Consider the following 13,060-nt stretch of genomic DNA (forward strand, 5'->3'; position numbering starts at 1 on the left):
TGTATATTGTATGCATTTCTCTGACATTAAATTGGACCTTTGAACCTGGAGTATTACACGGTGTTTGTTCTTCATATTCTACTTGTACCAGAAGCAGTGCAGAAAAGGTTTATTAAGTTGATTCCAGGATGAAAGGGAGAGCAGAGTGAACCTTTAAATACTCATTGGAGCACTCAAGGATAATTGCTAATCTTATTGAAACATTCAGGATTGACAGGAAGGATGCTGGGAATGTTTCTATTATAGGGGTTACAGTATATGGAAAATTGGGGCACAGTTGGAGAAAAAAAGGTTGGTCATTTCAGACAGAATGAGGAGGAAGTTACTTTCTCAAAGGGTCATGAATCTTTGGAATTCTCTAACCCAAAAAGTTGTGGAGGTGTCTGTCAATTGAATATCGACAGACACTTAAGATTAAAGAAATTTTGTTGTATTTAATGAGAGCAAGAAAGTGATCTAGTGACTATGATTGGATTAGCCCCAACCTTAATGGTGCAGCGGCCTTGGGAGACCAAATGACTCCTACTATTGATATTCTTATGCATGTTCTAATGGTAAGGGATGGGAAAAAGGAAACAAATGGAAATGGATTTTAAAAAGGTAGGGAATAGAAAGGGAAGGATCTCTATGTATGGTCGAGAAAATGGCACATTTAGCCAGTGAAGATTTACTTTCTTTCTTAAGACCTCTCATGTAGAGTCAATATGGTAGAAATTACCAAGTGATCAAATGAATGCAAAGATTACAGGAGAATTCTTTCTAACAATTAGCCTTTCTGGGGTAAGGCCAATTACAATGGTGTTATGGAGAATTTGGGATCTGTAAATTAGAAGCAGCTATCAATGGTTAAGTCCACAACTGATACGTGGTGGTCATTAAGGTTAGAACTCCCGACCAATATGTTCCTGTGAGAAAGGAGAATAAGGATGGTAAGGTTCAGAAAACTTGGATGATGCCACAAATTTAAACAAAGAAAAATATCTAAGATCTAGGAAACTGGAATAAAACTTTGAGGAATACAAAAGAAAGTAGGAGAGAACTTAAACAAGCAATTGAGAGGCCTAAAAGGGGCTCTGAAATGTCCCTGGCAGGAAGGAAGGAAGAGAATACCAACACATTAAAAAAAAGGGTAACTACGGAGAGGCTAGGACCACTCAAGGATAAGAGAGGGAATACATGCTACAACTAGTGGAAGTGGGTGAGGAACTAAAAGCATACCTTGAATCAGTGTTCATCAAGATCAAGGATATGGAGGAAAGCAAAATCAGGGAAGGATATGCTGGTATTTTAGGGCACATTGATATCAAGGAGGTGGTGGTACTGGTGCGCTTGAAGAATACTGGTAGATGTCTCCAGAACTTGTATCCTAAGTTATTGAGAGACACAACAGAGGAGATTGTTGGGCCCTTGACAGGGATCTTTACATCCACTTTAGCCACAGGTAAGGTCCCAGAGAACTGGAGAAAAGCCAGTGTTCCTCTATTTAAGAAAGGCAATAGAAATGAACTTGGAAATGACAGATCAGTGAGCCTTATGTGTGTGGTAGGGAAATTATTGGAGATGATCCTTAGGGATAGGATGTACCTGCATCTGGAAGAGCAGATGCTTATTAGAAATGGAAGAGACTCTGCAGATGCTGGGAATCCAGAGCAACAAACACAAAGTGCTGAAGGAACTCCAGGTCAGGCAGCATCTATGGAGGGGAATAAACAGTCAAAGTTTCAGGCCAAGACCCTTCTTCAGGAATGGAAAGGAAGGGGGATGAAGCCCGAAGAAGAAAGAGAAGTGAGGATAGAACACAGGCTGGCCAGTGATAGGTGAAACTAGGTGATTGGTGGGGGGGGGGGGGGGGTATGTGATAGGTGAGAAAGGTAAAGAGCTGAAGAAGGAGGAATCTGACAGGAGAAAGGGAAGGAGGACGGACACTCGAGAGAGGCGATGGGTAAAAGAGAAGGAGTACGAGGGGAGGTAGTATGGGAATGGAAAAAGAGACGATATGGTGGGGGGACAAACTACTGCAAGTTAGAGATAGTGATGTTTATGCTTCAGTTGGAGGCTATCCAGATGGAACAGGAGGTGTTGCTCTTTGACCCTTAGCGTGGCCTCATCGTTGCAATAGAGGCAGCCAATTAATTGACTCCTACTATTGATATTCTTATGCATGTTCTAATGTTAAGGGATGGGAAAAAGGAAACAAATGGAAATGGATTTTAAAAATGGAAATGGACTTATTAGAGATAATTGGCCATGGATAAGCTTATTAGAGATAGTCAGCATGACCTTGAGCGCGGGAGGATGGGTCTTACAAATTTGATTGAGTTTTTTTATGGTGGTGATGAAGATGACTGATGAGGATAGGGCAGTGGATGTTGAATACATAGACATTAGTAAAGCTTGCTCAAATCTCTTGTAGTAGATTGATCTAGAAGATTAAGGCAAATGGAATCCATGAGGACTTAATAGGTTGGATTCAAAATTGGCTTGACCATAGAAAAGAGGGTAGCAGTGAAGGGATGTAATGTGACCGAAGGTCTGTGACCAGTGATGTTCTCCAAGGATCAGTGCTGGAACCTCTGTTGTTTTTGATATATAGATAAATGATTTCTATGAAAATACCCAGAAACTGATTGGTAAGTCCACAGGTGACAAAAAATTGACAATATTCCTCAGTATCCACAACCCTGCCAAATAATTTGGCAGAATATTGGCCAGATAAAAATGGTAGATGGAGTTTAATCTGGAGAATTGAGAAGGGAGACTTTGGAAGGTCAAATGCAAGAGCAGCATTGTATAATGGCAGGATTCTTAAGAGCATTGATGTACAGAGGGATCTTGGGAAACAGGTGCATAGCTCCCATAAAATGGCAACACAAGTAGATAGAGTGGTAAAAAAAAGGTGTATGACATGCTTGCCTTTATTAAGTACAGAAGTTAGGATGTCATGTTACAGTTGTATAAAAGTTTGATTACATTGCATTTGGAGTACTGTTTGTAGTTCCGGTCTTATTATCAGAAGGATGTGGAGGCATTGGAAAGAATGCAGAAGAGGTTCACCAGGATTAGATAGAATTAACTATAACGTGAGATTGGACAAACCTGGATTAATTTGTTTGGAATGCTGGAGGCTGATGGGAGCCTATAGAAGTGTATAGAGTTATGAGATGCAGAGATAAAATAGAGTCAGTCTTTTTCCCAGGCTGGAAATGTCCAATAGCAGAGGCACAGCTTTAAAGTGAGAGGAGGAAAGTTTAAAAAGAGATTTATGAGGCAAGAGTTCTTCTCGTTCAGAGAGTGGCAGGTGTCTGAAAAACACTGCCAGATTATGTTGTGGAAACAGACAGGATAGTAGCATTTAAAATGCATTTGTGATAGGCACATGAACAGGTAAGGAATAGAGGAATATGGTCCTTGTGCAAGTAGATAAGCATCATGGTTGGTACAAAACATTGATGGCCGAAGCACTTGTTTCTGTGCTGCACTCATTCATGTTTGATAGCTGATCACTTCAAAGGTGACAAGATTTGCAGAATAGTGTAGATATTTAGAGTAAAAAGATGTTTTCACATTTTCTGGACTTCTAAATTTTTACCTCTCCCATCACAGCGATTGGTGTTTCCCCAGTAGCTTGAGCCACTCTGTGCTCCACCAGATAAAACATGTACTCATCATACAGCAGGCGTATCAGATGGAAAGAACCAAAACTTGCTGCACTCCGTAGGGTCAGGTCTCGAATAACCATGGAACTGTTGGAACATTGAAGGCAGAAAGGTTACATGATCTTCACATTTACAATTGGCTTATTATTTAATAACTTCTTGAGTTCAGGACCAGTAGAAGGTATGCCACACGTTCAAAGCTTTCAAATAAAGGCCTTCACCAATACAGGACATATTACATTAAATTCAGCATTCCTGAATTTCTGGAGAGGTTCCGTCACTGATCAAAATGTAAGGACTCATATTTGAGAAATATACATATTTTCTGGACGAGTGAATGAGTCTTAGTCTTTTGATCTGTCCGCATTGAAGGCATTGCCAAAACTCACCACTTAGATTAACAAATAATGCAGTTATAGAAAATGGGCTGCTGGAATATATCAATACTTCCGAGAAAGTATAAAAAGGAAAAGGAATGGTTTTGGTGTGTGTGCAATACCATTTGTCCCTGAAAATAAGTGTTGTACATCTGAAATTTATCTCAGTGAACCTGAATAAAAGAAACATTTTCTCTAATATATCTTCAGGAATCAAAATCTTTCATCAATATGGTACAATGTTCAGCTTAAAATTCACCTTTCCCATTTTTGTACGTTATTCCACAGCTACTATACTTAATGAGAATATTTCAATGAGATTGTCTTAAATGCCAATATTTGGATTAGTCCTAAATATTATAAAAGTAGAACGATTTTTCATATTTCTTTTTAGTACTATTCAATTTTTCCTCTGAGCTTTGACATCTAATAGAAATAAAACATAAATTTCTACCATAAATGTTATGTGAATTAAGAGAGACATAAGAATTGACTCAGAGTTACACAGCACAGAAAGGTGTGCTTCAGTCCACCATAATCATGTTGACCTTTTTGTCCATCTACACTAATGCCATGCCTGCATTAGGCATGTATCTTTCATTGTCTTACCCATTCAGGTGTCTGCTTAAATGTTTCAGAGCTGTCAGGAAAACTGTTAGAACTTTTAGTAGTCCATAAAAGGGAAAAGACTACAAGGACAAATAGAAACACTGGATTGATAGGTATAATAATTTAGAAAGGGAAATAAGGAAATAGAGGATTTAAACCAGGGGTTCCATGGACCCTTTGCTTAATAGTATTGGTCCATGGCATATAACAAAGGTTGGGAACTCCGATTTAAATTATTATTTTTTACCTGACCTCACAGAAGATACACAAAACTTATTGGATATATTAGAGGATCAAAACTCCAGTGAAGCAATTAGCAACTATATCAATTAACAATCATTGATAGTACTATTCAAGTTAACGAGCCTGAAAGCTGATAAATCGAAAGGGTCTGATCTATATCCCTACAGGGATAATGGATGCCCTGGTTGTTATCTGTCATGCTTTTATAGCTTCCAGATTGTTCTTGTAGATTGGAAGACAGGAAATCTGACCCACTATTTAAAAACACAGGGAGTTACCAACCTGCCATTGATTAGAACTGATGAAAAGAGATACAGGATTAAGCAATGGCTACATGTACTTATGAAAAATAAATTAAGTTTGACTAATCTAAGGTCAAGGGGAAGTTATAATTGAACTAGATGAGAGGGAAAATCTGTGGATGTACTGTATTTGGATTTTAATAAAAGTGTCTCACAGGAGGTTGGTGAAAGTAATTACAGGTCATGGAATTGGAAATACTATCATGTATATAATACTGTTACTGGAAAGAAAACAAAGTATGTGAATCCTTCTCATAACTAGTAAGGGATGGTACTTGGCCCCCAGCTATTCATAACCTATCAACAATTTGGATGTAGGGATCAAAAATTCATATGTCTATGCTGGTTGATGACACTAATTTAAGTGGCATTATGTGTATGGAGCAGGTTCTAATAAGATTTTAGGGAATATGAAGAAACTAGCTGGCAGGAACATGGCAGGTAGAACATAATATGGAATTGCTGTATTCCTCATGATGATTGTGCTTCATGGTAGATACAGAAAAGCAGAGTATTTATAAGATAAGAGATTAGGTAGATTTGATATTCAAAATGACCTGGTTTGAACACAATCTCCGAAGGCCAGCATTGGTGGCGGGAGCTAAGATGATGCTAAACAGCAACTTCTTTGAGCTCATCTGTAAAAACAGCTTATTTCTACTTTGAATATTTCTCTTTTTCCCTTTTCAAGGTGGATGGGGTTCTGTCGACGACCTTGACTGAGCTACACTCAAACTTTGGTTCTTTGTGGTGAAGGGACCCGCTGCTGCAGCTCATCAACTGGCCATTTCTCGTTATCGCAAAGACACAGCCCAGAAGATGAGCGTGCCTTTGGGGTTCCGAGGCTTTACGGCCCTGGGGACAAGCCGATTCTTTGCTGGTTCCACCGACTGAAACAACTTGGGGGAAAACGGAACATCAGCAACGCCGGGTTAGTTGTCAGGGGCTCTGCACTCGGACTGCACGCTCCCTCTCTTTCTCTTGAGGTGGGGGAGGAGGGGAGAGATTGTTGCCGATTCTTGAATCAGAGAACTTGGTAAAAAAAAAAGCAACATGTGAAAATATACCTATAATCCTGAATTATTTTTGATTTGTAACTTTTGTGAAAAGTAATGTAACAAAATGGGGTCTATGAAATCCTAAGGTGCTTTGCCATTTTTGGTGAGAAAACTTACGAGTGCATTTGTGTTATATGGGAACAAACTATTTTCTTTGATGACAGGCTTTTCTTTGATGACTTCTGGCCAGAGGAGATAATTTGATAATAAGGGGAAACAGAATGGAGCTTCTAAAGATCAAATGTGAGAATGAGACAAGGATGAAGATAACAGAGGAATGTAATGTTATGAAATGGAGCAACATAATAACAGTTCTTTGTTAAAAAAAAAGTTTTTTTTGGTTTGGTTTTTGGTTTTTTTTTTTATTTTGGTTGAAACAGAAGATCAGAGCTATATTTCCAAATGTATCTTGGTTGGAAGTATATCTCTCCTTGTGAGTACAAGAAAAAATATGCTATAACATGATCTACTCTGAATTTGTTGTAGTTTGTTTCTGTATATTGTATACATACTCTGACGTTAAATTGAACTATTGAAATGCAGCAGGTAGATAAGAAGACAAATAGGATGTTAGTCTTTATTAAAAAAAGACAGACTAATTACAGTTGTAAGAGAATCTTCTAGGGCCTTGGTGAGATGATACCTGGAGTATTATATAGTTTTAGCACCCTTATCAAGTTCGTAATGCATTTACTACAAAGGGAATGCATGAAATTTCTCTGAATGGTTCCAAAATGGCATAAGTATTGTATGACGGCAGATTGGGTAGGCTAGGCCTGCATTCTTTAGAGTTTAGAAGAACAAGAGTGGATCTCATCAAAAATTACAAAATTGTTAAAGGACTTGGGAGGCTAGATGTAGGGAACAAGATTCCATGATCAAGAAGTATTGAACTAAGAGTGCAGTTTGAGAACATGGGGCAAGCCATTTAGCAATGAGCTAAGGAAAATGACTTCACTCAGATTGTGGTGAATCTTCGGAACTTTCTAATCTGGAGGACTATGGTGGCCCATTGCAAACACAGATCAATTGATTTGCAGATACTGAGACAATCAAAGGATACAATGGATTGAAGCCCTACTCCTGCTGCTATTTCTTATGTTCTTAATGTGATGATAGCACAGACAGTATATCTGACGTTCTTTTCTTGGGAGTGGTCATGACTGCTTTAATCTACTATCTCAGATAATGCTGGCTTATAGTCTATTTAAGATCTATCATAAAATTTTAATTAAAGACCTACCTGTAAAAGGACCATTTAAGCAGGAATTGACGAGCAGCTTTGGGAAAGCTAGGGCTCCCTTCATAGGGCTTCAGTACCTGTGTCACCACATTATCAAGCCAGGCTGCCCACTGCTCAAGGGTGCTCTGCTGCTGAAGAGTCATCTTGAAGTCATGTTCCAGTCTTTGTACTGTGTTGTCATCACACTGACACACCCAGGAAGCCTGCTCCTGTCAATACATGATAAATATTCATTAGTACATAATTTACAATCTAGATGAGCGGGGCTTTACGGTATTCCTGGATGAAGGATAAGCACAGCAATCCAAAAATGTCAGGTTTGTTGTCAAACAAAAAGTGTTTTCCATAGTACTGAGGGTTATTCGTGCACAAAATTATGCAGGACACATGAGACATTGGAAGGCTATAAGGCTGAGTTTATTGCCCACACAGTTATCTTGAGGTGATGACAGAGATCCTTGCTTTTTGAATCGCTGTATGGATTGTGCTTCATAGTAGAGTTAAATAAGGAAATCAGAACTTGGAAGGAGAGGCAGTAGACACCCAAATGAAAGTTTAACTTCCAAGTGTTCTCCAGGAACTTGAAGGTAATGGTGTTTATATGATATTCATGAGTTCAGTCTTCTCAGTGGTAGAGATGGTGTTAAAAGTAATTTGGTTTATAACTGGAACATATTCCTCAGATCTTCCAGTGGGTTGCTCATGTGGGAGGAAGATTATAAGTTTCAGTAGCAGAAGGAGCAAACTGTTTTATCCTGGTTGACAATTCAAATAACGGTTTTGATATTAAAATAAAAAAAGGTAACTTATCAAGTATTCTTCAGATATGGAAGAGGTGATGTGATCAGTCAAAATCTATTATAATGGAATTCCTCTCGTACTGGTTCTGGTGCCAATGCCCTATTTCCCAAAACCTGTCTTTAAGGTAAACTTTCATCATCTTCAGCTTAATTGACGTTTTGCATGTGCTTCAGATATTATCTTTGCAATCCTGCTTTTTAAACTTGATAGCTGCTTACACTCCTTCAGCAAAATCACCTGTATCCTATCCATGTCATGGGTCCCACATCATTCACAAAAATAGATCTTTCCCCTTGTCAGTCCAAGCTTTTCTGTGGCCCCAAAATTGCAATCTTGAGGATTCATGGTGGAAGAGACAAGAGCTGGACCAAAGAAAGATACTGGCATAGGCTGTGTTGACAATGGCAAAGACAAGATTCGTAGGTTTGTTCATGTCTTTGCTTAGTGACAGCTGAGACTCAGTGGGAAATACTGTCATCTCTGAAAGAGAAGTTGAGAGTTGAAGTGCCACTGCAGAGCCCTATGATGCTTCTGTGCAATAGTGAAGGATTGTGGTACTGTTGAAGGTGCTGCTTTTTATATGGCACGATCTACCAAAGCTCTGTCTACTCTTTCAAGTTAAAGAACCCTGTGATGATTTTTATGATAAAAGAAGAGTTATGCCCAACATTTAGCTAATATTTATTTCTAATTAACACTATCAAATTACGTTATCCAATCATGTTCTTTGTGACAGCTTGCTTTGGACAAGTTGACTTCTGTGTTCTCTATGTTATTAGACTTCAAAGTATTTTATTAGGTACAATGTCCTTCGGGGAATCCTGAAAATATTCCTCTTTTTTATTAGCTCAGAATACTACTCATCATAATTTCATATCATATAAATCAGTGATAATAAATCTGACTCTGCTTTGAAGTACTGCAGTGCACTACATTGCACTGGAGTTCAGAAATAATTTCAAATATCCACCATGTGCTCCAGAGAGAATCATGCATCTGATTGAGCTGTTCCAATTCAGCTTCAATATTGCTATCTGAATGACAATGTGAAAAATTGTCCAAATATGTACCATCCACACAACACTGGCCAAATCCAAATAAGCTAATCAGTTCCCAGTCAGTCTGTTCTTAGTCATTAGTACAGTGATGCAGGTGGTCATTGATAGTGTTGTCAAACAGCACTTGCTATTCATTAACCCTCAGTTTACACTTCGCCAGGACCATTTAGCTTTAGACCTCAGTGCAGTCATGTCTAAAACATAAATTAGAGACTCAAGTTCCAGAGCTGAAAGGGGGCCAACTACAATTCAAATCATGGCAAAAGTATATAATCAAGCATAGCATCACGAAGCATTGGTAAAACTAAGCAATGGGAATTAAAGGAAAAATTCTTCAAAGGCTGAAGTTGCATCTCACATAAAATGACGGTAGTTGCTGAATATCTACGATCACAGCTTCACAATACACCTGTAGGCACTCCTCAGAGCAGTGCCCTAGGCTCAACTATATCTAGCCTCTTCTTCATTGATCTCCGTCTCTCCATTACAAGTCAAAGAACAAAGGAACTCCATAGATGCTGCGTGACTTCCTGAATTCCTTCAGCATTTTGTGTGTGTGCAGCTCATTGAACAATATTCAGTTCCAAATACAACTATTTACAAAATGAACCAGTCCAAGCCTGCGGCAAGATGGAGACAACATTTAGGCATAGTAGGTGGCAAGTAGCATTCATATCATATTAGGTTTTGGCAAATGTTGTTTTCCAACAAAAGTGAGACCAATCAGATACATTAATTGGCACTCCCACTACAATATCCTTCACCTTCAATACCCTAGCGATCTTGATTGAACAGAAACACAATTGGACCAGCCACATAATTACCGTACATATAAGCTGAGAAGGGACTGGATATCTAGTGGCAGATGATTCATACCGTAGCTCCTAATTCCTTTCCATATCTATAAGCATGAATTATAAACTATGTCATAAACATAATATAATAATCTCCAATTGTCTGCATTTCAAAATATCACAGAGAGAACATGCTTTCAATCCGCCCATGCAACAGTAACACATAATCGAATACAAAGAGATCAAGTAATTCTGTCCATAATTGGAACTTTACTGACACAAAATGCCCCTCTTCTCACTGGCAGCTTGCATAGCTCTACTGTTGCAAGAGGGAGCACTGAAACAGCTGTCATTACAGTAGCTCTTTTATATGGTTAATCCAAATAATTGGAAATTAGGTTGATTTGTAGGGTCAGCAATTTGGTTAAAAACAATCCTCATTCCAACACAAACTTGGTCACTGAGTGAGTCAACGAGAAATGCCTCAGAAGTAAATAGTACAAATGGACGTGTCAACCAAATGAGCTCTGAGAAGATATAAAGTGGTAGAACAAGAACAATAAAGCTATCAAGGAAAACTTGACAGTGAGCCACATGCAATAAAACTCCTGATAATCCTCAGCAGAGTACAGGCACTCCCTGGGCTATGTAAGAGTTTAGTTTCAGAGAACTGGCTATAAACCAATTTATTCACAAGTCGGAAATTAGCAATTTTTCAGTAAGGGAAAACAAGTGAGTGACGGAAATAATAAAAAAAATTCATTTGCAGCCAGTCATCATAGATATGGTCATAAAGGAGCCAGAGTGGGACCAGAGACAATGAATTTCCAGTAAGACATATTTCTTTTTAACCAACCCACACTTTAAACAATTGGATATTTGTATGTACAGGCATTCTGAGTATAAATTATTTAATGTTCTTTTAAACATCTAAGACTCTGTGACAAATATCCATGATCATGTAGAACTGACAGGCTTGTTTTCATGGAACATTTTCATATGCATTTAGAATTCTCTGGGAGAAATTGCAGGAAGCCGGATTTCTGCAAGTCAAATCTTTTGTAACTCAGGCACCCCATATACAGAAATCGCAATTTTTCAGCATTTGGCTCACCAGGTGATGTTTGCCATGCTCTCTTCCAGCTCAGCAGGAGCCCAGTTTCAATGTTCCCTTCCTTCTCAGTGGGACCTTGGTTTCCACCCTCCCTTTCAATTTACTGGGGACCCTATTTCCTGTACGCTCTTTAAATTGACCTGGGTTCTGTTTACCATGCTCCCTTTAAACTTAGGGGGGTTCACTAGTAAATATATTTTAAATACCATGCAACATCCCAAAAATTAATTAAGGGTGTGGGGTATTAATAGAGATAACAGTATGGACAATTTGACTGTCAGGTCATAAGATAAATTATTGGAGAGGCTAATCAGATGATAAGAATCTGGCCATGGTAAAAACATCAAAGACTGAAAAATTGAAAAAGATAAGGAATGGATTATCCTTGTTACAAATACATAAAATGCCATTAGTTACTTTGAAGGGCAGAGCCAAAACATATCTGGTAGAATTCAACAAAGAATATAGAAATCTATAGCACATTACAGGCCCTTCGGCCCACAATGTTGTGCCAACCATGTAATCTACTCTAGAAATTGCTTAGAATTACCCTAGCGCATCGCCCTCCATTTTTTCTAAGCTCCATGTACCTGTCTAAGAATATCTTAAAAGGCCGTATTTTATTGCCTCCACCACTGTCACCAGCAGTATATTCCATGCACCCACCACTCCGCGTGAAAAACCTACCCCTAACACCCCCTCTGTACTTATTTTCAAGCACCTTAAAACTGTGCCCCCTGATGTTAACCATTTCAGCCCTGGTAAAAAGCCTCTGGCTATCCACACGATCAATGCCTCTCATCATCTTATACACCTCTATCAGGTCACCCCTCATCTTCCGTCAGTCCAAGGAGAAAAGGCCGAGTTCACTCAACCTGCTCTCATAGAACACGCTCTCCAATCCAGGCAACATCCTTATATAGGGATGTATTCAAGCAGGAAGTTTGAAGAATAGTAGTTGAGGAAGAGTAGTTTTTGAAATTGTTACTGAAGGAAAGGTTAAGTGAGAGAGTTTTAATTACCACATAATGTCAACACAATTGATAGAAAAACAAAAAATGTGCAGACACTGGAAATCTGAACTATATAACGAAAATGTTGGAAATATTCATCAATCTAAAAACTTAATATTGTATCTTTCTCCACAAATATCTGCCTGACAATGAATCTTTACAGCATTTTCTGTTTACCTATTTCAACAGAATGAACTTCAGTTGACAAAACACTTCATAGTCCTGAAGCTTACCTGGACATTGGCAAAATCTACACGATTGAGGTCACTCAGCATCTGGTTAATTTGAGATGTGTTTTGCAGCACTGCTCGAGCAGCTTGAGCTAAATGATTGAGGGATGTATATCTACGCAGTGTCTGAGCAAAGGCACTTACAGCTCCAACCTATCAGAAAGCAGAAATATACAGGAAGCAAGTTATACTAATAGGTCATTAAACTTTGACAGGCTTGCTTCTACTTTGATTATTTTTTTGGGTTTTAAGTTCCTTGGTACTGCCTAATATTACGAGATAGCTCATTTTTTAAACATATGGTTATGTGCGCTTATCTTGTACATATTAAGAAAACCCACCCTGCCTCTGAATCTCATACAGCCTACAGATCTTTAAAAAGATCTCTGACTGTAGCAGCATCTTACGTGCTCTGGAGCATTCATCAAAGTATAAACTGGATTCTAGTTAAAAGCTAGGGTAGGAAATTATAATGAATTAGATTAAAAGGAAATCTGAAGTAGAAAAAAATGAGTTCCCAGAGTCATTATGTTCTGTTCATTCTCATTTGTAAATTGAAGTC

The 13,060-nt window shown here is 38.5% G+C and overlaps 1 protein-coding gene across 3 annotated transcripts in view; it reads right to left on the minus strand.

Moving 5' to 3' along the window:
* Positions 1-13,060, minus strand: part of rfx3 (regulatory factor X, 3 (influences HLA class II expression)) — a 349,057-nt gene that overhangs the window by 55,285 nt on the left and 280,712 nt on the right. For all 3 annotated transcript variants that reach the window (XM_059969967.1, XM_059969966.1, XM_059969965.1), the window contains 3 exons: positions 12,502-12,651; positions 7,489-7,697; positions 3,590-3,743 (listed from right to left, as the gene is read on the minus strand). In XM_059969967.1, the coding sequence (XP_059825950.1) occupies positions 3,590-3,743; positions 7,489-7,697; positions 12,502-12,651 (513 nt within the window). The remainder of the gene's footprint in view (positions 1-3,589; positions 3,744-7,488; positions 7,698-12,501; positions 12,652-13,060) is intronic.

This window comes from Hypanus sabinus, chromosome 5 (genome assembly GCF_030144855.1).
Source record: "Hypanus sabinus isolate sHypSab1 chromosome 5, sHypSab1.hap1, whole genome shotgun sequence".
In the NCBI taxonomy this organism is placed as follows: domain Eukaryota; kingdom Metazoa; phylum Chordata; class Chondrichthyes; order Myliobatiformes; family Dasyatidae; genus Hypanus; species Hypanus sabinus.